Source organism: Onychostoma macrolepis, chromosome 24 (genome assembly GCF_012432095.1).
Source record: "Onychostoma macrolepis isolate SWU-2019 chromosome 24, ASM1243209v1, whole genome shotgun sequence".
Classification (NCBI taxonomy): domain Eukaryota; kingdom Metazoa; phylum Chordata; class Actinopteri; order Cypriniformes; family Cyprinidae; genus Onychostoma; species Onychostoma macrolepis.
This window is the reverse complement of record NC_081178.1, coordinates 12,855,290-12,879,411: the sequence shown is the minus strand read 5'-3', so window position 1 is coordinate 12,879,411 and position 24,122 is coordinate 12,855,290. Positions and strand designations below refer to the sequence as shown.

Here is a 24,122-nt window from a genome sequence, read left to right as displayed (position 1 = left end):
TTCAAATCCCAAGCTGTGATGCCAGCACGTGTGCCACACTGCTCTGCCTCATGCACATTTCTGTCCCCACTCACTGTTATTCTGCCAGCCTCTGATGTCTATCCGTGGTTCTTAGTCACTCAATCACTACATAAACGTTTGTCCTTGGTCTTTTTTTTTTGCTTCTTTTTGCTTCAGTCTTTTGACGCTGAAATCTACAGCCAAATGGCTGTGACGTGAATAGATGTTTTTCTTTTTCATGATGGTCCTGTGAACTATGTTCAGGATGTTCACATTCCTTCAGGTCTTTGTGTTAACTTCCACCCATAGAAATATGTGGACATTCCTTTTCTTGAGCTGCATTGTCACATTTTACTTCTATAATTTTGTAGAATTTTATTTTTGTCCCCTATCTATCTGTCTATCCGTCTGTCTGTTTATCTATCTACTTATGTTCAGATATTCTTTTTAATAGTTAACTTTTAACTATTTTTAAAATGTTTCGGATCAGTCATCAAAGCTCTGTAAATATTGGTCACAGACACAGAGATTTACTTTAAATTTCACCAAGCTAATTATTTACTAAAAACTCCCACAGATCATATTTTCAGGCTCGGTCTTATTTTGACGTAACAAAGGGGTTATATTTAAGTGTGTGAGTTGTTTACTTACTTTTTAAAATTAGTCTTCCCATTAACGCCATTATATTGTTCGTTCAGACTGATTCACGAATGCAGAATGTGCACGGGAGGCGGGATTTATCGCATTAACCAATCACAGCTGATCATAACCAGTCATATCCAGTTATATCGCGATGGAGGCATAGCCTCTTCTGACGTGACTTTCCCCCATTCATTCTCAATTACCCCCCACTAAACCCACCGCATGCTATAGGGGGTCTGTTAAAACTCAATGGGCTCAGGGGAGGCGAGAGAGACGCAGACTCCGGCTGTAACTTTACCTGCTGGTGTCGCTGTTAGACAATGTTTCTTTAGAAAATCGAGTGATTTATACACTTTTTAATGTTAGATTTTGTAATATTGGCATTGTTTTATTTTTGTACTATGAATTTTTTTCTCATCCAATATTTTGAGGAGGCTCTGCCTCCCTTGCCTCCTCAGAGGAAACATCGCTGATACATATATACATACATGCAAACACACTGTATATTGATGAATAAATGTAGACATATAAAACATCATGGTTACACATTTCATTCAAGTCTGATGTTTATTGTGATAAGTGTCTTTCTGGATGAGTATTATGACTCATCTGACTCCTTTTTTTTTTCTTTTAGGCGTCATTATCGTGCCCAGTGCAGGGGTGGGCATTGTACTGGGTGGCTACATCATTAAGAAACTCAAGCTCGGAGCTCGTGAGTCCGCCAAGCTTGCCATGATCTGCAGCGGGGTGTCTCTTCTGTGCTTCTCCACGCTCTTCATCGTGGGCTGTGAGAGTATAAACCTGGGCGGGATCAATATCCCTTATACCACAGGGTAAGTGAATTACACAGGCATTAAAACCTTTCAGTGTAAGATATGATATAGATTTGAGTATCCCATTTATGTTTTGAGGATTCAGTTATACTGGGGTTGTATAAACATTAAAATACTACAAACGACATAAGAAGCATATGTTGAACAGCAGGTGGAAGGGCTGTTTCTTGCGTCATGCTGCATTTCAATGCCCTTACATATGTCTGTACGTATGGTCTGAAAAGACATATGTGATTGATTTTGTGGTTGTTTGCTTGCAGCTCTTAAGTAATCCTACACAACTTTGTCCTTCTTAAATGTTTCTACCTATTGAGAAAGCATGCACAATTAATACACAATTCAGGCCTTAAAATTGCATATTCATGTGAAATCAGTAACCACTCACTGCTTTTGGCTGGGTAACTTTAACCATATTAAGCCCTAAGATTAAGTGCATCAAGACTGTACATCAGTCAATCTTAGTGTACTTAATACTTTTTTTCCCTCTTGGTTTGGACTGTTTCACAGACTGTATTTGGCCCATGAGCCATGTGCTTGACATTCCTGCTCTGTGAGGTCCATTGTCTATTTCCTTTTGTCCACCTTACAAGGCACCATTGAGTGACATAACAAGTTTCTTGTGCTGAAGTCTGCAGTAGGGGAGTTTGCACAGCCTCGACCAGCGAGACAGCGTGTTCGTGGAAGACATGACACTAAAGTGTGAGGCCTTTTCAACAGATAGAGCTCCCCTGTCAGACACAAATGTAGAAATACATCTCAAAGCTCAAAGTATTGAGTCAACGCTTACATTTCACATCCGCCTGAACTGTTTCTTTATTTCTCAAGGTTAGCCTCTCTCATCCTGCATGTTCTATAACAGTATTCTTTTATGGTTAACGGAGACACATGCCCATTTAGAAGCTCTTATTTATTATTTATTCATTTACTAACCACAGCTGCTTCAGCTCGGGTGACCTTGATGAGAAAACTGCTTCCGTTAACTGAAGCTGAAAGGAATAGTTTGTCCACAGATTAAATTCTGTCATTATTTACTCATGTCATTACAAACCTGTATGACCTTCTTTCATCTATGGAACACAAATCGAGAGATGTTGACTAGGATGTGAGCTGCAAATGACAAACCAAAGCACCATGTTATCCCTTTATGTCCTAGAAGAATGAGAACGGACTATTATGGTGTGTAGTTTTATTGCAGAGAGGGATCTGTCTCATTCCGTGTTTAAAGACTGGATTCCGATCGCTGCTGTTTCCGTCCGTCTTGCTGGCTGTGTTATGCCGTGATTCATCCCCTCATTCTGCTGCAGATCTGAGAGGATAATGTAAAGTCAACCAGAGCTGTTGCTGATTGCTCTGTGTTTTATGTGGGAAAGAGCTCTGTTTGAATTTGCCTGCCGTTCCCACGGCATTAAAATAACTGTTTATATAGTATCTCTTCATTTATTTTACTGTCGGCCTGTTTTTTTCTTACTCTCTTTTATCCTCTGCGGGAGATGATCGTTTGAGAGGAATAGTGGCTTTGAAAGTCATTATTGTTTTTTTATATAGTCAAGTGACAATCGATTAATAAATCTTAGTGTACTGTTCTGCATTACTTATATCAGTTGTTGTTTAAACATAGTCCATAGATGTCAGTCTAAAAGTCTAAAAATGTATTCATTTTGGAGCTGCATTTATACATAACACCTCATAAGCCTCTTATATAAAACAGTCTAGATATTGATAAGCTAATGGCCAAAATGTTCTGCAAAAATAAAACAGATCAATATATTAGCCAACATGTTTAATCTCCTAATATTATATTTAATAAATTGTATATTAAAATATATTTTAGATTAACACTCTCATTTATTCAGTATTAAGTTTTAGAAGAATTATATGCATCCAAGATTTACATGATTATCAACCACCTTGCTCTGTTGAAAAACTCACAGGCTTATTGGCTGAACAGTAAAAGACTAAAAATAAATAAATAAACAAACAAATATTAACTAAATTAATACAATTATGTTGTTCATTATATAATAATTAAATAAAAAAATAAAATACGTGTGTGTGTGTGTATTTGCAAATATATATGGCTCAGTAATGTTTTGTTTTATTTTTTCTCATAATATATATATATTGCAGTTCATGAATTTTCTTATTGGCTAATGAGTTCTCACATTAGCTAATGCATGAATACAGAGCCTAGTCAGCCTTGGTGTGATTTCTCTGAACACCTTTTTTCAGTCAGGTCATGTTTAATGCATTTAGAGTATTCCAGATATTGCCTACAGCAGCTGATGTGATGCATTTTATTCTCACACTGTTCCCCCTCTGTGTTTTTCCTCAGGCCGACCCTCACTCTGACCCACAGAAACCTGACGGGAGGCTGTAATGTGAACTGTGGCTGTCGGATCAATGAGTACGCTCCTGTTTGTGGCTCAGATGGCATCACATATTTCAACCCCTGCCTGGCGGGATGCAGCACTGTCGGCAACGACAGCACCGGGGTGAGTCACACCGCATGTCTTTCTGGAGATGCTCCAAATTTTTAGGACAGCACAGATCATTTCAGGTCAAGACATACCCAATGTTAAACATTGATATTAAATCTAAATCATCTAGCACAGGCCTTTCATTCCAGCTACATCTATTTACATGTTTGCCTATTGATCTGGGTCACTGATACAGTTTCCATCTTATTCTAGAAAAAAGCAGATGTTTATTTAATCATTATTTAAAATATATCAGTATTATTATTAGTTTAGATTTAAATGAATGAATGAATGAATGTAATTTAATATGAATATTTTCCATAATCACAGAATTGCTTCGCAACAATGCCGTTTAAATGTTTGAATATCTGTGGTAATGTTCATGCACATTTTTTTTAATGCAGATCAGAAACTACACAGACTGTGCGTGCGTGCAGAGCAGACAGGTCATCACTCCACCCACCAGCGGCCAAGGCAACCAGCTGCAACTGGTCATAGTGAAGACCTACCTGAACGAGAACGGATTCGCTGTGTCAGGGAAGTGTGATCGCACCTGCAACACGCTCATCCCCTTCCTCATCTTCCTCTTCATCGTTACTCTCATCACAGCTTGCGCACAGCCCTCTGCCATTATCGTCACTCTCAGGTAGGAAACAGTAACTAAAGTTTCTGATCTTTTATGATGACTTTTTTTTTTTTTTTCATTTAAAACAGAAATCATTAGTGCAGTTTTAGCAAGTTTGGGATAAGTAAGACTTATTAATGTTTTTGAAAGAAGTCTCTTATGCTCAGCCAGGCTGCATTTATTTGATAGTTACGAATATTTTGAAATATTATTAAAAATTAAAATACCTGTTTTCTATTGTAAAAAATGTTATTTATTTCTTTGCTAGCAAAGCTGAATTTTCAGCAGCCGTTACTCCAGTCTTAAGTGTCACATGATCCTTCAGAAATCATTCTAATATGCTGATTTGCTGCTCAAGAAACATTTCTTATTTTCAGTGTGGAAAACAGCAGCTTAATATTTTTGTGCAAACTGTGATACTTTTTTTCAGGCTTATTTGATGCATAGAAAGCCTTTTAAAAAACATAATTTATCTGAAATAAAACACTATTGTAACATTATAAATGCCTTTAATGTCACCTTTGATTAGTTAAAAAACAAAAAAAATTATTAATTTCTTTAAAAAATCTAACTGATACCAAATTTTAAATGGTAGTGTATCATAATTGTATTTATTTATTTATTTATTGTCAATTCATGCAATTAGTAGTAGATGGTATTAAAGAATACAATAAAGTCATTTTCTTTTGCAGGTCAGTAGAAGAGCAAGAACGACCGTTTGCTTTAGGAATGCAGTTTGTGCTACTAAGAACTCTGGGTAAGTCATAAATGCTTTATTTACTTGAAGAATGCAAAGCTTTAAAAATTAACTTTGTCATGAAATCCATCAGCCTTGTTTATCACTGCAGCAGAGCTTTTCGTATAGCACCACCTTGTGTTCTTAAACATAAACTACAGCATTAACAAATGCAGCATAAAATTTAAAGCTTACAGAGCCACAAAGTGACTCCACAAGAAAAAACAATTAGACGTTCCTTTACCACAGTTATTCTCTTTTTCCATGTCTGCAGCCTACATTCCCACACCAATCTACTTTGGCGCGGTGATTGACACCACCTGCATGCTCTGGCAGCAGGACTGTGGCGTTCACGGCTCGTGCTGGGAGTACGATGTCACTTCCTTCCGCTTCGTGTACTTCGGCCTGGCCGCCAGCCTCAAGTTTGTGGGCTTTGTGTTCATTTTCCTCACCTGGTATTCGATTAAATACAAAGAGGATCGTCTGGAGCGCTGGCAGCGGCATCTGCCTCCTCTGGGCACTGTCAGCGAGCTTATCTGCCACGCGGGAGGCCACAAGAGCCACGCTCGTACCCGCTCCTGCCCCGTTTTCACACCCCGTCCCGAGCCCCCCGACCAGCCCCCGCTCAACCGCGGACACTGCAGCCAGAGCTGCCCCGGAAACACCCTCAAAGCAATAACCCCACCTGCCCGCTCGCTGCAAGAAATGCACATTTGAGGAACGTGAGCCCTGACATCTGCCTCCACGTGCCTTCCTGTCAGGTGTCCTCCTCCATGACAAGACAGCGTGCGACTTTCAGGGGCTTTCAGGGGCTTGCTGCGCTCACCGATCTCAGTGTCACCAGTACAAACTTTGAGTAGTATTTGCTGTCGAAGCGTTTGGAAGACAACTCATGGTGCTAAATGAGGAACAGAGAGGACATTTCTCTGTATCCAATCTTGGATTCCAAGATTATTATATCAAAGACGTAACACAAGCACAAGTGGATATCAGTACTATGCAACGCATACCGCATTAAAGCCTCCAGGCTGCCGCTTTCTACTGTGTGATCATAATTCAACATCTCACAGAGAACATCTCACATGGTCTTTCTGAACAAATCGGTGAAGAAAGTCACTTCAAAATGGTGTTAAGAACTCCCTTCTGGTTAGTTTGGAGGCATCAATGGGATTCGGATGGTATTCAAGGAGCTGTATGAGAACATTCAGCCTCCTCCAGACAGATCACATGGTCCTGTATGTAAATTCAGTGCCTCAGAGTGCCCGTCAGCAGTGAGATCTGCTGGCACTGAGCACTGAGTGGACTGCTAAAATGCGTTTGGAGAAGGACTTTGAAGCCTTGTCTTCTCGTTCTTCATCTTCAGAATCATTCTGTCTGTTCAGTGATTGACTGTCAAATGGTGATATGTGTTTAGATGCATACTGTTGGATCAGATGTTTGTTCAGTGGTTCAGTATCAGGCCTTGAAGAAGTCAGATCAATTTGATGGATTTTTTTTGGCGAATCCATATTCAAACCAGTTTTTTTTTTGTAAGTGTGAACAGCAGAAAACACATGAAACCTGATGTTTACAAACCCGATCCAAATCATATCCATATCTGGTTTGAAATCAGATTTTTTTTTTTCTCTCAGTCTAAATGACAAACCAGACATGTCAATATTACTCTCTCTTTCCTTATATACACTCTAAAAAATAGTTCTTTATTGGCATCTATGATTCCATGAAGAACCTTTAACATCCATGGATGCTTTCCCTTGTTCTTTCAAAGTGGAAAAAATGTCCTTCAGAAGGTTCTTTTGGGAGCCCAAAATGGATCTTCTATGGCATCACTTCGAAAACCAAAAAAGTCAGTGCTTTCTGACACGGTATGGGTTCCTAAATGTCTCATTTGGTCTAAAGCTTAAGTGATGTCATGATAGATATGAACCAAGACTAAACTTTTAATTTTTTGTCCTCTTGTTCACTCCAAGAATGATAACTATGAAGTTAACTATAACAATATTAGTGTCCATACCAATGGACAAAAACATTCTGTTTGTTATATGAGGTGGATTTTGATTTAAAAAAAAAAAATCATTCTGAAATTGATTCCAGCGATGTTTCTTTTTGTCATTACCATTGTGGTGTGACTTCCCTGTTTTCACAGAATAAAAACATTTATTAAAACTTTATAGTTACCATGCTTTGTGTGAACAGCCCTTTACACTCAGTTGTTCTATGAGAAAGTCTCTTGGCATCATGTTGATACACATCAGATTTCATCACCGGTTCGATCACAAAAATGTAATTCCTAAAAGACTGGTTAAAAACCAAATCGGATTTGTGTGTAGTGTGAACACAGCGATTCAAATCCAGATTCAGGATTCAGTCGACCGCTCATGCTGCTGCTGTTGCATCCAAATACCTGAGCATGTCCGAGCAGCTTTAGCGATGGCGTTGGTAAAGCCATAGCATAATGAGAATGGATTCTCCGCTTTGGTTTTTGGAGCTGTTGATGTATATGAGCATGTGCTTCGGCTACAGCCTGATCCTCAAGCACTGGCTCTATTCTTATGCACCATGTATAATTAAACTTCTGCCTAATAATATGCAAACCTCAGATTTTCAGTACTCTGTCATGGGTTTATGAAGCTAGTTTGGCAGTTCATTAGATGTAGTCCAGTTACTTTTGATCAGTACACAGTACAAATTCATGAGGTTTTTTAGCCATGTGGTTTACATAGGCATATTTGGTGCAGTTATGATTAATGAGGGACTAACTTGGTAGTTAGATACTTAGCATGCTAACAACAAAACCCAGCTTAATCAATGAAAAAATGGAGACCATGCTGTATTAACTCCATATCTCTACTTTCAAATGATTTTGTAAGCTGTACTGTATTATGACTGCAATTTCCGAACCACAATATGAGTACATACTTTTTCCAGACCTCTTATTGTCAGTGTTTTTCATAGAAGATGATGTTGAAGAGGTATTTCAGATGCTAACTTCAGTATTAGAATGACTTTTAAAAATTGAGGTGTAAGAAGTAAAATAAAGCCCTTATTGAAATGACTTTTTTCCATGTTTGTGAACTATAAGCTGTACCGTGGTGAAAGTCTGACATTTTTACAATAATCAGGAGCTCCCCATTAGTGTGACCTACAATGTGAGCTGCTCAAAATCAGTCTGATGGAATCGGTTATGTAGTGGCTGCAAGACAGCCTCAAATTAATGAAGGATCTGGAAATAGAGAAAAGGTAAAAAAACGAATTTCAACATGAGCACATAAAGGAAACAGACAAATGCAAAAATTACAAAAGCCCTGAAGATAAATATTATTTACGTAATAAAAAAAGTATATATATATATATATACTTTTTTTGTTGCCAATTTCAAATTTTCCCATACTTGAGGTGCCTTGGCAGAGCAACACAGCATGCAGTGTTAAATAAGACCACTCACACAGGTATCAGTTAACTCTTTTTATTATTATTAATTTGATTTTATTTCGTGCCCATATTTGACTCATTTGCACCTAAAACTCTTAAGTTATTCCTTTAAAAGATCAGCTCACATTTGATGTCAAATGAATGTGTTGGAGTCTACTTTTGCTATCAGCAGGGCTGATTTCAGATCAGTGTAAAGGCTAGCTGTGTTTGTCTATCTTCAGTACTCATGGACACATGTGAACTATTCATTTACTTTAATTCTGTCTTGGTTCAATACATGTATTTATTGAAATAAAAGAATTTAGAAAGAAGTGGCAATGAAGACGATGTATCATGTGTGAAGTTGTTTTGAGTTCATGTCATTAAAAACAACCAAATGGTTTAATTCTTCAGTGACAAATAATTTGTGTTTTTAAAATCTTCATATTTTATAAGGAATCACATTTTTTTCTTCAGAAACTATAGTCTTTTCTTTTAGTAGACAGCAGCGCCACCTACAGTGAGACCACAAACATAACATTTTTAATGGTAAGAAATATCAGGAGCCTTTAAAGCAAATGTATGTATTTAACTGGAAAAAATGTCAAAGACTGGCCTTTAAGGCAACTTTTTATAATTTTTTTTAAAATATTTGTATGATATTAGGGCTCAGTGGTCATATTTCTGATTTACAAACACTTATCACCCATGCACTCACATACACAAAAGAACAAGACAATGGCAAATATAAGAAAAAGCTTGACTTTTATTTTGAAGGGACAAACTACTGTCAAATGACTCGAATGAAATGAACAGCTTGAAACTGTTAAGCGTGAAAATATATAATATAAAAGAACTGCTTGGTTTTGTCTTTAGTTTCGTCGAAGCAGAAAATATATACAACAAAAAAGGCAGAAGTAAGAAACACTTTGAAAAGCATCAGAGATCAAAACATACATCAATCATGACTAATAAATACCAATCATTTCCATTTCATGGCGATGAGGCGATACATCTTTACAAGGGAATAAGCTGGACTCAATGAATGAAGCTATTAGCTTCAAGAACAGCACGTGAAGGCAAAAATGAAGCAAATACATTTCTGATTGTGCATTTTTTTTTTTTTTTTGCTCTAAACGCATGTAGTACTGAGACAAATGAACGGTTGTCGCATGCAAATGCTCCTATCGGGTCAAATAACTCTGCGCCGACAGCTGAAGTCTGGATGGTCAGATATGTACATCGATTCATTTCCTCAAAGCTCATTCAGAAACATACAAACTTCTTCACTGTGAAGTGAAAACCATATGGGCAACACAAATTTGCATAATATGATACACGTTGCATAATATATGCAGGGTTTTTATTATTATTATTCAACAAAACGTTTTTGAAACTATACCCACAATTCATGTTGTCAGTTGTGTTCACCCAACCAGTCAGAGTACAATCTTGGTAAATTTGTTTAGGTAGTTACATCGTAAGTAAACCCCCGCTTTATGCCTGGCCAGAATACATTTTTCAAGCATAGATTTAGCTCTATTAATATATTACAAACGTTTCGATATTTGAACAACAATGTTGATTTCTTAATAAAATAATTTGTCAATAAACAGATTAGAATTCTCTCAAATCTACATTAGTTACAAAATGTTAATTCTCTATATCATCGGAAACTCGGATTATTTTTAATCAATAGGTAGGTTATACAGCATCATCTCGAGCGGCTCAAACAGGCACAAAGAGTCAGCTTTTCTTTTGTTTAACACACCGTTCTCTTTATTGCCCGAACCTTGAATAAATTAATGCTGAAATGCTAAACGTGAAATAATTTAACCAAAAGTGTTACTTCATAGTAATAGAATAGATTATTAAATACTTTGCAGTTGGTGCCCCTTCCTCCACAGCTGAAACAAAGATGTGCTTCACACAGGTTAATGTAACTTAGGTGAGAAACGTGAACAAGCTGCATTATTTCCACTTCTCGAGAGCACAGTGTGGCTCAGATAATATTCAGCTGGCATTCGGAGAAAAAAATAAAATAAATAACTCGGTAAGAATAAATAAAAGCAATTGGAAATAATGGTCAACAGATATCACAGTTGCATTACACGATATCTGCGGCGTGTAGAATAAATTAAAAGTTAAGCGTTCACTTTTCTCCACCTTGTGCTGATGATCCAACACCATAAAATGGCATGAAAACAATCTCAGATTCAGAGGCGACGGGGCCGACCCATTCTGCGCTCTGATTGGTTCATTTTTTCACAGATAAAGTGCTAACTGAGGAGCCTCTGGGGGATTTGTGTACCGTTTGAAAATCCCAAGGAGCCGTTTTGTGGAACAGGAGTCTTCCTCTAGCTTTGCAAAATAAGTACAGACCACCATCTCAAGTCCAAAAAACGACTGAGACAGAAGCCCCTCCAAAAGGGGGCCGTTTTAAATGCTGTTTGTTTTGGTGGAAATTCTCTGAAAAAATGCCAAATAACAGCGATGGTCAAAATGCATTGCTTCTGAAAGCTAGAAAAAGTCCCTGAGATGCATAATCAGCATTATGACTCCCATTGGTGCCCCTTCTGGATTCATATAAATAACCTTAGTGATAATAATAATAATAATGGTTAATGTTGATAATACCACCAATGCAGGTGAGAAGTTCTTCACCTTCCTGGCCATATGTACAAATATCCAAAATTCAGTCGGCCAGGCTTGTTTGTGAACTGAAATGTTAGCTGCCACAGAAATGGCAATAATGATAATAAAGATTGTTATAATAACTTAATGCTTTGCTAACATCGTAAAGGCAGATAATGCGAATATTGATATCCTGGGATGGAGGGTCTCCATTCATAAAGTAAAGAAAAACAAAACGTATAGCATTCATTTACAATCCCCCAGTTCATTTGTACAGAAGAGCCCCCGTTAGACTTTTACAGACTCCATCACTGAAAGCTTCATGGCGTCTTCAAGCATTTGATTGTCTGTGAAGGTTGCCGGAGGTTCTGGGACCGAATCCGACAAGCCAATCAGAGACTCCAGAAGACACGTGCCCGGGTCGGCGGCCTGCGGAAGGCTAGGGTAAGTAGGCAACTGGAACTGAAAGAAGTTGTCCACGTGTTCGTACTCCTTTAAGGAGTTGTACAGCGAGCTCGGTCCAAGGCAAGGAAAGCCGTCGAAGAACTCCAGGTCTGATTCGGATGAGAGGCTCAAGTCCATGTAGCTGGCCGAGTGATCGATGGAGGGCGAGGGCGTGTGGGGGACAAAGCCACTGTGGAATAGAGCGTTAGCTTGATTAGCGTTCTCGTCTAGGAGCTCAGACATGGCTGTGCGGCTGTTGTCCGTTTGTGACGTGCTAAGCTTGTCGTCTGTCGTGCTGAAGATGCCGTAGCCCATGGACTCGCTCTTTTTCTGCTGGTAGTCACAGTTGTTGTTGTTGTTGTTGCGCTCCCTGACAGAACAGTCCTCGCTGTCTGTGTCGCTAAAGCTTAGGATTCTTGTAAGTCCATTTTCATCGACGTCTAGCGGCGACTGCTCACTCTGAGCGTTTTCGATGGTTTCTAAGTCCTCGCTCTGGCCTGAAGAACTAGACGAATCGGTCATGTCGCTGCTACAGCTGTTCTCTCCCACGGCTACTAGCTCCGAGTTGAAGTGAAACGTGGGTCTGTCTGGCGTGGTGCTGCTCTCTGCTGGGTGGATTGGGGAACTGCAGTCTGGCAGATCTTCAGACGGGGTTTTGCTCTCTGGCGCGTGCTCTTCCAAACGCTTCTCCAGCTCTAGCTTCATGATGGTGTGGATGTAGTGGGTCTGAACTCGGCTGGAGTTGAACTCGATGCGGCCTGCCGTGTTCCCACAGCCGTCTTTAGTGCAGCCACATGGGAAGGATGAATGGTCCATCTGTGAAGCCAAGAAACATTACATTAATGTATGAAGAAAGTGTATATAGAATACAATTATGTGTGGCATTTTAACCATCTTAACTTTAGAAATATAATATACTTTTTAAAGACACTTGAATTGATTTTAATAGTAGTTTAAGATTTAAATTAAAAGAATATTTAGTAAATAAAATGTAAAGAAAAATTAAAATTAATAAAAATGTTAAAAAGTTTGTTGCATACAAGTTATTTTTTGTGCATTAAAATATGATATACACTACCATTTTAAAGTTTAGGGTCTGTAAGATTTTTAAATTTTTTTGAAAAGTATCTTATGCTCACTAAGGCTGCATTTATTTTATATCAGCAATATAATACAGTAATTTAATACATTAATATTGTGAAATATTACAATTTATAATAAGTGTTTTGTATTTTAATATATATTAAGTGAATTTTCAGCAGCATGAAAGAAATGTCTTTACGGTCACTTTTGATTATTTTAATGCATCCTTACTGAAAAAAAGTAATATATATATATATATATGGCATATTCTAAAGGAAGTCTGTTGGGACTGAATCGCTCACCTGACATTTGATCCCGGCCAAACTACAGCTGCAGGTCTCCGGCTCGCAGAAGCCCTGGCAGTCGCATCCACAGTCTTCTCTCGAAGTACGCAACTCATGCAGTTGACGCTTCTCATCTTTATCAATTTTCTTCACGCCAGCGGCTTTAAGGATGGCGTATCTTCTCTTGGAGGGGTAGGGATGCAGGAAGGAGCCGTCATCCAAGTTCACTCCGCTGAGGTCGATTTCATCCTCTGGGATGTCATCGATAGTCAACCCGTCAGCCTCTTCGGACTCCTGGGTACCATTTTTGGTAAGCTGCACACAGAAAAAGGATATTTACATGATTACAACTTTAAAACCTCTCATGTCTGACAACACTTTGAGAAAATTAAACTCAAAAATACCTTCAGCTTAAGAGCTTCCAGTTTTTCCTCCCTCAATCGGTTTTTGATTTTCTCTTGCCGTAGGTGGCGCTGTGCTATGGCAAACTCCGCTATTGAGTAGTGGCGCTGGGCACTGTGCCTCTGCACCATGCCAAGGGTGCAACCTCCCCGGCTGGGCACGCTGGTGAAGCCCTGACAGCGAGGAAAGAAGAAGACTGTAACCTGGTCAAACTGGACGTTGCCTCGCCGTGAGCGCTTGGCCTTCTTCAGGATAGATGTGGCTGAGGAAAGAGAGAAAGAACGATAGGATAAATATAAGACGTTCAGGCTTCTGGTTGACTTGAAAAGAAAACATTAAGTGGAAAACAGCGGGCGAATGCATTCATGGAAATTCATGCTTGGAATTTCTTAATGGAAAATTAAGAGCACATGTCTAAGAGAGAGAATAGAGAGTGGTGGAAAAAAAAAAGTTCTGTAGAATCTCATTGGGGAGTATTTGAGTAGGAAGTGTGCCAAGCCTAATGGGAAGACTTGGAGTGGGTGAGTCTCTTGTGTAAACATCACGATCACATTAACCTTATTGTTGCCACTAGATGGCAGTCTACATACAGCAAATCAGCTCAGTGCTATTCAATCATACTAAAACAAGCACAATATTCCACCACTCAACATCAGAACAGATGTGCAAATAGTTCAACTAATAGTTTTAGCTCTAATCCAGTCATATGCGAAGACAACTGCATTCCTCTTCGCTCGTGTCTGACAAACAATTCACACAGGAATTTCCCCTTGGCGCTGAAGTGTGCCGGGAGAGTAAAGCATCCAAAATCACAAGCCAGCGGCTGGATGATCTGGAAGTTTGAGGCTTTTGGAAGTGGTGAGGGCACTCAAGACAGTTGCTATTTAATAACATCATAACTTTATAGACGGGCCATCTGTCTGCACATTCCTTGCAAATTATTCCTACAACCAGCCAAAAATCTGCATTCACCAAATGAATCAGTCAATGTCAGTGGTTAAAGCATCTCAAAGGGAGGAATTCTCTTCTTTAAACAAGAAAACCATATTTTTTTTACTCATAAATTCCTTGTCCTCTGTGCAGGAATACTTGATGTTGAATTGTTAGCCTGTGAGAGAGAGAGAAGCACATTCTCCCTCAGGGCCACCAGCCCACCGATTGTTATCTGAAGGGAATGAAGGAGATGGATCTTACTGTCCCTGCAGCTGGTTTATATTAGACTTGAAATGGTGGGAACTCATCCTTGCACGTTTTCCTATCTAGAAGCTTGTGCAAATATGTTTTGCTCATCTAATGGGAAAAAAAAAAAAATGTATGATGGAAACCACAAATGCTCTCATATGCCCACATATATAGACAGGACCATCTCAGAAATATAACGCCATGTTACTGCTTAAAGAACAAAGCTGCTTTATGTATTATCAAGTTGGCATTGGTGATTTTATGAATTGGAGTAAACAAGTTATGCAACAAGAGTCTAATTCTGGTGACTTTATCTGTCAAATATGCTCAAAAATTGATACTCTATGGATGTTAGTCAGTGTTGAAGCATGTTTTATTTTAAGTCAATGAGGGACAGACAAAGAGCATGTTCAGTGGTTAGTACTTTTGAGTGTGTTGTTGCCAATCATTATGCAAACACTGAAAATACATCCAAAAAAAACCTCCAGAAAACATGGTTTGTGAATATTAGACATGTGCGAGCTACTGAACAGACTGTACGCTACTGTTCAAAAGTTTAGGTCAAATTATTTTATTTAGCAAGGATGCATTAAATTGATCTAAAGGGAAAAGACAGACATTCATAATATTAAAGACTTCTGTTTCAAATAAATGCTGTTCTTTCTATTTTTACTTTCTAATATCAAAGAATCCTGACAAAACATTACAAAAACACTTACTGACCACAAACTTTTGAATGGTAGCATATGTCTGTCACGTACAGCTTTGTTCTCATTCCCATCAAATTAAATATGCCGTCTACCCTGACAATGCTCCATTCTCTGACTTTGTTTCATAAACTCAAGCAGACAGCCGTATCGTTTCCCTTCCTCTTCTCTTCATCCTTGCCTTCCTGCTCCGCGCCCCTCTGCCTTTCTCAGCACCTGTGCTGGGTTCATGCCCGGTGCTCAGACAAAGCTCTGCGTTCATTCTGTCTCTGTCACATGGCACACTTGCTGGCTCCCTGCCCTGCCATCCTGGGAAACTCACAACTGTTTGCTTTCCCTACCCTGACTCACCCTAACAACCTGGATGAAGGGCCAGGAGGAGGTGACCTCGTGAATGGGGCATGCATCAAAACATCCTGTGTAATTAGTTGCATCCTTGCAATTAATCTTGCACCCTCCCGTATCTCAATAAAACCTTATCAGGTAGGACACCTGGTTGAGATAAGCCTTACAGACCTTATGCATGAGAAATAACAATGGAAATGGGAGTTTGACGATTCCACCTTAAAAGGAAATGTTCACCCAAAAATGAACATTTATTCACCCTCAGGCCATCCACAATGTAAATGAGTTTGTTTTGTCATCAAAACAGATTTGGAGAATTTAGCAATAGATCCTCTGCAGTGAATGGGTGCCGTCAGAATGAGTCCAAACTGTTTCTTACAAAAACAGCTTTTTGCTTAAAGACTTAAATTGATTGACTGGAGTTGATTACTTGTGAATTGATATGATTATATCTTCTATTTGGACTCTTATTCTGATGGCACCCATTCACTGCAAAGGATCTATTGGTGAGCAAATTATGTGATGCTAAATTTCTCCAAATCTGTTACGATGAATAAACTTCTACATCTTAGATGGGCTACGGGTGAGTAAATTCAGCAAATTTTAATTTCTGGGTGAACTACTGTATTCCTTTAAATAAGAACCACTTCTTAGCCTTAATCAGAGAATAAATTAGTACTTCAAGAGGGGAAACTCACTGTTTAAGGATGTTGCTGGGGAGCTGGGGTTGCTGGGGGTCGAATCCAGTGTGTCGGAGTAGCAGCTCTCCCCATCCGAGTCCCACTCCGAGTAGGCAGAGGAGGAGAGAGAAGAAGGGGAGGAGGAAGAGTAGCACGGGTCCTCCTCCACCTCCTCATACTTCCTCTTGAGAACCCCGCTCATGGCGCTAGCGTTTGGTGATCTGTGGGTAACAAGCAAAGACAGAAAAGCATTACAAGAGTGCTAAAAGGGCAAAAATGAAAGTTGTACTTTCATGCAATCTGCCTTTGTCCATCAGCTAATTTGTTTTGCTATGGAAATGGTATCAATATTGCAAGCAGCGCCTAGATGTTATCGGTCAATGTAGTGCTGTTATTGTCCTAATAGAAGCTAAACGTCCAGTGAGGTTTTTAAATGCAGGCTATGAGCATTACTCTCCAAACAAGCAGCTTTATGCTGCCTCTGAGCGGCGAGGAAAACAGGAAGCAATCAATCACGTCCCTCTGGTGCAAGTCAACAATTACCAGACCCTTCACCCACTTCTAAATCCAATCGCTTAGACAAATACATTGATTAGAATGGGGGTTGATTACACAAAATTTAGGTTACCCCACTCAAAAAACATACATCCCAGAACTGGTAGCGGCAATTATGCTTTACACAGCTGCTAAATGCATTTTATGAGACTCTGTAGTAAATGTGTGTACAGCTTGGCACAGTAAACATGTTTATGTAAGCTCAGACTGCATTTGTCGCTGCTCCTGTGGAGAGGTTGCTTATTGGGCAATAAAAGCAATCAATCCATTGGCAGGAAGAGTCTAGCCGGTGCCCACTAGCTTTTAAGGGTCAGAGCCGGTGCAGCACAGTGGCGTTTACACGAAACCATCATTTGATACTGGCGGCTGTGGACTCATTTGTTTCTCTAAACCCCAGTCAACTAGTTCACCTCAGGCTCGGCCTCTCGATGCACTCCACAGCTTAGACACGTTCCTGCTGAAACAGGCAGAATGAAAGGAAGGAAGGAAAATGGGAAAGGAGGAAACGGTCTGATTTAGAGATAAGAGTTTTCACTACTGCTTGAGTGAACGGACAAAAATTAAACTTAAGATGTGACAACTAGGCATCCTATGCTAGCTGGACTAAGAAAGGGCTTTTTTCCCCCCAGAAGACTAGCAGTAAATAAGTATTTTAGAACAAGGCTTGTTCCCAGCAAGAAAGCCACTTTAAAAAAAAAAGTGACAGACGGTCATGACTGGCAGATTATACAGCTCATGATTTTGGTCTATGACAAAAAAATAACACTGAATCATCCCTGCCATATAGAGTGTGATTAACACAATATGACTCAGTAGTAGTCTGCTGTTGTCTAATAAATCAAACTTGGCACTTGATTATTGATTGTTTTATTAAAGCAAACTAATACGTTTTGGTGTCACTGTATTTAAAAACTTGGAGCCACTCTAATTAATTGACTTTCATCAGTGTTAGCAGTCAATAATGCATTTTTGTAACTAATTCTACCTAGCAAATTACAAAATATATATATATATATATATATATATATATATATATATATATATTTGTTTTTTTTTTTTTTTTTTTTCTTCACACATTATAATTGAGATGCCTTAATTTATATGTAGCCTTTTTTACTAAATTACACTTTTTTAATTTATACAAAATATAGAATTTTAATTTGGGGGATTTCTCGTTATTGCCCATAATAGGAAATTAATATTTGTTCATCCCTGATCTTTAGACAAGAGTGTGTAGACTTCCTTTTCCCACAGGTTGCCTTGTTTACAAGCAGAACTTCTATCTCTGTGCATGTGTGTTTCACACATTAGTGCTGCAGTCACAAATGTGCCAGACATCGAGGGCACGTCTGTCCTGTCTGCACATTCAGCCATGTCTCCCTGGCTGCCAAATATCACTGCCAAAAAGCATAAGGTGAGTCTTTATCTTCGTCTGAACCTGACAATATCTTCCACAAGTCAAACTTATCTGCTCGTGCAACACCAGTCGAAAGCAACCCTGACAAGAGGAAATATAGTAGGAAAGTTACACAATAGTTTGCACCATACTCAGGACAAAAGACGCAACAAACAGCTGACTTGCTTGAAAACAGCAGTATAGGCAAAGGACATGATCTATTTTTATTGCAAACAGTATGTGTCCAGATCTGTCCTGATTTGCATGCGAACAGAGCCAGCACGGGGAGCGTGAACCCTTACATGCTACGTCTTGATTGAAAACAAGCAGCACTCTGCACAGACAAGCCCACAGGAAAATCTCTTTATATATAAACGGTAAGATGACGAGAGAGAACTTGACACTTGACTTTGGCCACACAAGAGGAGAAGACTGCAAGAATTCATCCTCATCTGCTCATTTGACTAGTAAATTGCATTGCTCCTTTTCCTATCGTCACGTTTCTATTCACAATCCGCTCAAGCTTTGTATAAGAAACTACCTGCACATGGTGTCCGGTGCTCGTTCTCGCTCAAGTTTACCTTCATTTAACAAAGAAAGTATCCCTGAGGATGGCATGCATGCCTAGCAAGCCGAGGAGTTTTAATTAAGGACTCTGGACAGTGAGGAGAGGGGGAGGACGGTACAGAGACGGGGGGGGGGGGAGAGAGAGAGAAACCTGGGTGTTAGAAGTGGGTCATTGTCTCTTGACTGCAGCCTACCTGACACATTGATTTGTTAATCTTGCTTAACGTGCAGAAACAATGACGACGAGCTAATCCCAGGAACAAGAGGGGGGGGGATGCGGGGGGCTCAGCTGGAGGTCAATCTGGAGCTTGTCCTGTTGCACTCCAACATCAGCGACGACTTGAAATACGAGCGAGAATCTCACAAATAAAAAAGTGAGCAGTCAAAACACATAAATCTGCTACAGAGCAGGTCTGGATTTCACATCCAGGCAGAAGCTGTCACCGGCGAAGTATCCCAGAAGCTCCGAGCAGGTGAAACATTTGCACTGGAGCATATATTATGCAGGGCTGCCATTCCAATAAAGGCAGTGCACTGATGAGGTATTCTCAACGCTGTTGTCACTAAGGACGGCGGAAATAAATCCCGTGCACAAAGCGAGAATGGCCACAAAAGCAGCAGACTTCTGAAACTGGATCCATTGCCGGCAGGCTCATTGCAGTTTAATGTAGCACAAGTTAAACACACAGGCTTCATTAAAACTTTGAGCTCCCCCGCTCTCGCTGTGCTGCTTCCAAAAAGCAGCAAACAGTGGAATCCCGACCTGATCTTATGCAAGAGTGTTGACTTTGCCCCTCCAGCTCACGGCTTCCATCCAGATGATAATCAGCAGCATGTACCTCATCTAAAGAGCGCGACTATGATAACAGGCTGCGAAAGATGGTGTAAAAACCCACGCGAGATAAGTGGAACCAAATCCAGATTCTACAACTCCACTCTCCCCCTGCTGGTCAGCCCTTAAGAACTGCAGTCAGGGGGAGGAGGGAGTCGTGTGTTGTGCTGATCATCACTCTAGATGTTCAGCCATGCCAGAGACATTCTGTTCCTGAACCTCAACCCATGCAGAGTACACATTCATCCCAAATAGGAGCGCGCATTGATGTGGAAGGAGGGTAGCCGGTGAGAACTTTAAACAAATAAATAATGCGATGTCTCCAGCCCACAGGAATTCTCCCCTGGCAACGGTGACACATTCTGTAATAGTCTATCTATCCCAGATGTGTCTGTGTAGTCCAGACCGCTACTGCCCAAGAGGAACCACCTCAGACAGAAACATCAATAAAAACACCTAATGAAGTGTCACGAGTCATCAAAGATTACATAATTAGGGTGGAGATGAAGATGCGTCTCATACAGCTGTATGGACTCTCTTCATCATACTATGCATTTCCAAATTAGAAATACACAGACAAAGATCTATAAACACCACATGTATGGCTTCAGAGTACAACAGTTTACCGTACTGATATCCAAAGTGAAATTTAGTATCTAAAGAAAGCTGGTTTTCAAGTGGTTTTCAGCTGGATTCTGGGGAAAAGGGAATGCTAGGGGGTCCGTATAAAAGTAAAAAATAAAAATAAATTAATAAAAATAAGATTAAATTAAACTTAACACAATGGTTAAAATAAGTTACCTCATACTTGGGGGTCTGTGGCATCTAAAATATTTAAAACCTTTTATTTGGGCTTTAAGTGGCATTAAAAAAAAAAAGGGATGCATATCCTAAAACACCCTCGGAAAATGATTTAGCAGTTTTGAGTGAATCGTTCCTCACATTTTAAGTCAACGAGTGGAAAAAATGATCGCTCAGGAAACTGCCTAAACTGAAAGCAAATTGTTCCATCACACATGGAACAATTTGCATCGATATCCGAAATGCAAACTTCCAACAGAGTGCGCAAAGTGTAGCTTCCTTGAGAAGTCATCAGCATGAGTTTGTTCTGAATAACTTAATGGTGGCAAAACAAATACTAGCCATTTTTACCAGTCTCTTAAGAATCCCAAGGGAGAGTATTTGTGTGTGTCAAGAGTGGGGGAGCTCAAGGGTCAGCAGCTCATGTCTGGGGCACTCACTGGTAGCTCACAAGCTGGGAGGAATGCTAGAGAGTGACAAAACAGATGGGACTCCTCTGCTTCTCTGTTTTAGAGACATCAGGACCTCCACCTCCCCCAATACAACTGCTAAATGCCACACACTGAACCATCCCAAATAGAAACACCCAGTCTATGGGTGGGAGCTTAATAAAAAGATGACATGTTGTGATGTAGCCTACACTGATGTTGACATCATCTCAGTTAAAAGGTATGACTGCTTTAAATGAGACACGTGAAGACTTCATAAAAGAGGGAGGGAAACTAGCCAGACGCGTCACTTAAACCAGCTGACTGATTTCAATGACCATGGTACACGTGCAAGTTCGTAAACAAAAATTTATCTTTTATGGGTCCTATTTGATAAGTTTAACGTGTACTGCAACTCAAAACAACATTTTTACATCAACATCGTAAACAACATCGTTGTAGGAAATAAAACTCACTACTGAAAAACTCAGGGTTCGAGTGACAAACATTTTTAGACATAAAACACAATAAAAACAACTTACTTAGGTTGGTTTAGGAATAAACATGAGCATGTAGGTGAGGTATGTAAACTAAATTTGATTAGCAATATTAATTATTCTCACAAACAATCCAAGTGAGGTCGCGCGAGAGACACGAATCTGCGCTCGCTCACATTGAAGCACGCGCAACATAAACACTCAAACTTTAGAAACCTCCACAAATACGCAAAGATTATCGCAATAACACGTGCTGCCGAGCTGTTAATTTGACAATACACTAAAGTTTACATACAAGCTGAATGCAAAAACACCCCTCTCAAACATTCAATCTGCTTAGGCTACAGAATTACCTCAGAATGGAATCCAGTAAACATGTAACAAACGAGTGTGAAATGAGACCATTAGGTTACATTTGCACTTCAGTTACGCCAATCACGCCGCGCACAACGTGTCAGTAATTGTTGAATAATCAATCTCTCGTGATGACCCTCCTCGTGATTGACTGATGTCAATCACAGCAATCATCATATAAACTGCTTGGTTTGTAAATGAATCCTTTACATGTGTGTATACAGATACGCATATTTGTGTAACCTATATGGATTTATATTGGCAATCATTAAACTCAACCAAGTGAAGTTGGGCTCAAGTAAGGTTTCCCTCAGACCTGCATTCATCCTCGCATGCACCCACGGTGACGTCACTGAGGACTGCATGCGAGGCTGAGCGCAGATCTGCAGGCAGACTATTGAAATGATGCGGTGTGGCACCTTAAGGAGTCGCTCGCGCTTCAGAAGACACACCAGCACTGTAAACGTGAACGAGGAATGCACTCAACACATAACACACATCCAAACCAGCAATTACGGCTTATCGGATACACACACATACGGTCCACTATGCTGGAATTCTGCCAATGGATCCGATCAGAACCGCCAACAGCTGCTTACAAGAGTGATCTTTTAATCAAACCCAGAGACCGCAACCATTTAAAGTGTTTGACAGAAAACGTTACGCTACACTTAAGCGTGCGGGTTAAAATAATAAATCGTTTAAGAATTTATTAGTGAAACAAAATGTGAGCGTATACATTGATTTGCATTGAACAATGGTGAATAATCTGAACTTTAGTTAGTTTTTTCTATGTCACGGCAGCATACAACAACGTCCTCTGCCTTCGCTATTTGAAATAGTTACACAACACATTTGATCTGTTTACACTGGACGACAAAAGAACATTGAAAGTATCTGGCTGGACTCCAGCACCGAGGTTTGCCTATTAGACACATTACAAGTGCAGCGTTAAACAGCGCGGACCTCCGCTACTCACCAATAACGTGTCCGATCAGCATTAGTATATCACAATAGAGGAAAGGAAGAAGCAGTAATAATCCAAGTGATACGAGAGCGCGTTTATCCGTACAGAGATCCCGTTCTGTCCGTGAGGCTATTGTGCGCTCGGCGTACTGAAGCAGCAGCTGAAGCTGTTCCTCTTGTCTGAAGCAGACGGCTGAGCAGCGCAGTCTTTTCGTCAGTGGAAAACTCCCTCCTGGCGTGTGACGCAGGCGGTGACACTGCCCACGCGCCGCTTCCTGCCTTCCGCGCGGAGCGACACTCCTCTTGGCGCGCTCGCATCCTCGCACGAAATCACTATAGTAACATGATTGAGAAAAGACCGGAAGACAATAACCGCGGGTTATGGGAAATAGTAAATGTTTCATTACTCTGAAAAAAATATACTGTAACCATAGTTCCTGTAAATACTGTAATAGGCTGCTCATAGTAAATAACATTTCCTAAAATCTTTCTGCTATTTTGTTATATGACAGTGGTGCATAATAACACATTACTATGTTTACTGTGGTAAACTGTGTGTGTGTGTGTGTGTGTGTGTGTGTGTGTGTGTGTGTGCGCTGTCAAACGATTAATCGCGATTAATCGCATCCCAAATAAAAGTTTTTCTTTACATAATATGTGTGTACTGTGTATATTTATTATGTATATATAAATACACATACATGCATGTATATATTTAAGAAAAATATGTCATGTTTATATATTAATTTATATAAATTATATGAATATAAATGTAAATATTTTCAAAATATACATTGTATGTGTGTGTATTTGTATATAGGCCTACATAAATATACACAGCACACACATGTAAACACTTTTATTTTGGATGTGATTAATCATGATTAATCGTTTGACAGCACTAATATATATATATATATATATATATATATATATATATATACACACACACACACATAGTAATGTTTGCTATGGTAAATTATATATAAATGTATTACATAACATTTATTTAATATATGAATAATTTAATTTATATAATTCAAATGTATGATTTATTTTAGATACTCTTAGGTTTTTTCTTTTACTTTTCTTGTGTGATATTGTGACTGAATAAATTATAATATATGCAGTTTGATGTTGTCTGGGTGGTTGTTATTCATAATTTCCTGAGTCAACCTCCACTGAATTAATGAGTCATAAATCTTTTGCATCATTTAGTACTAAATCCTGTTATACTTTTG

At 39.4% G+C, this 24,122-nt stretch overlaps 2 protein-coding genes across 5 annotated transcripts in view; one reads left to right on the top strand and one right to left on the bottom strand.

Annotated features, from left to right (window-relative positions):
• Window positions 1-9,130, top strand: part of LOC131533654 (solute carrier organic anion transporter family member 5A1) — a 45,171-nt gene extending 36,041 nt beyond the window's left edge. For both annotated transcript variants that reach the window (XM_058766027.1, XM_058766025.1), the window contains 5 exons: window positions 1,277-1,475; window positions 3,808-3,967; window positions 4,357-4,598; window positions 5,270-5,334; window positions 5,588-9,130. In XM_058766027.1, the coding sequence (XP_058622010.1) occupies window positions 1,277-1,475; window positions 3,808-3,967; window positions 4,357-4,598; window positions 5,270-5,334; window positions 5,588-6,030 (1,109 nt within the window). In that variant the 3' untranslated portion in view covers window positions 6,031-9,130. The remainder of the gene's footprint in view (window positions 1-1,276; window positions 1,476-3,807; window positions 3,968-4,356; window positions 4,599-5,269; window positions 5,335-5,587) is intronic.
• A 340-nt stretch (window positions 9,131-9,470) lies between these two features.
• Window positions 9,471-23,175, bottom strand: csrnp1b (cysteine-serine-rich nuclear protein 1b). 3 transcript variants are annotated; one of them, XM_058765598.1, is made up of 5 exons: window positions 22,895-23,175; window positions 16,504-16,706; window positions 13,574-13,833; window positions 13,188-13,484; window positions 9,471-12,618 (listed from the first exon to the last, which is right to left on the bottom strand). In XM_058765598.1, the coding sequence occupies exons 2-5, from the start codon at window positions 16,685-16,687 to the stop codon at window positions 11,647-11,649; spliced, it is 1,713 nt and encodes a 570-aa protein (XP_058621581.1). In that variant the 5' UTR covers window positions 16,688-16,706; window positions 22,895-23,175; the 3' UTR covers window positions 9,471-11,646. The 3 variants fall into 3 exon arrangements, with proteins under 3 accessions (XP_058621581.1, XP_058621582.1, XP_058621583.1); XM_058765599.1 differs by lacking the exon at window positions 22,895-23,175 and adding an exon at window positions 21,915-22,063; XM_058765600.1 differs by lacking the exon at window positions 22,895-23,175 and adding an exon at window positions 21,607-21,823.
• Window positions 23,176-24,122: the final 947 nt, after the last annotated feature.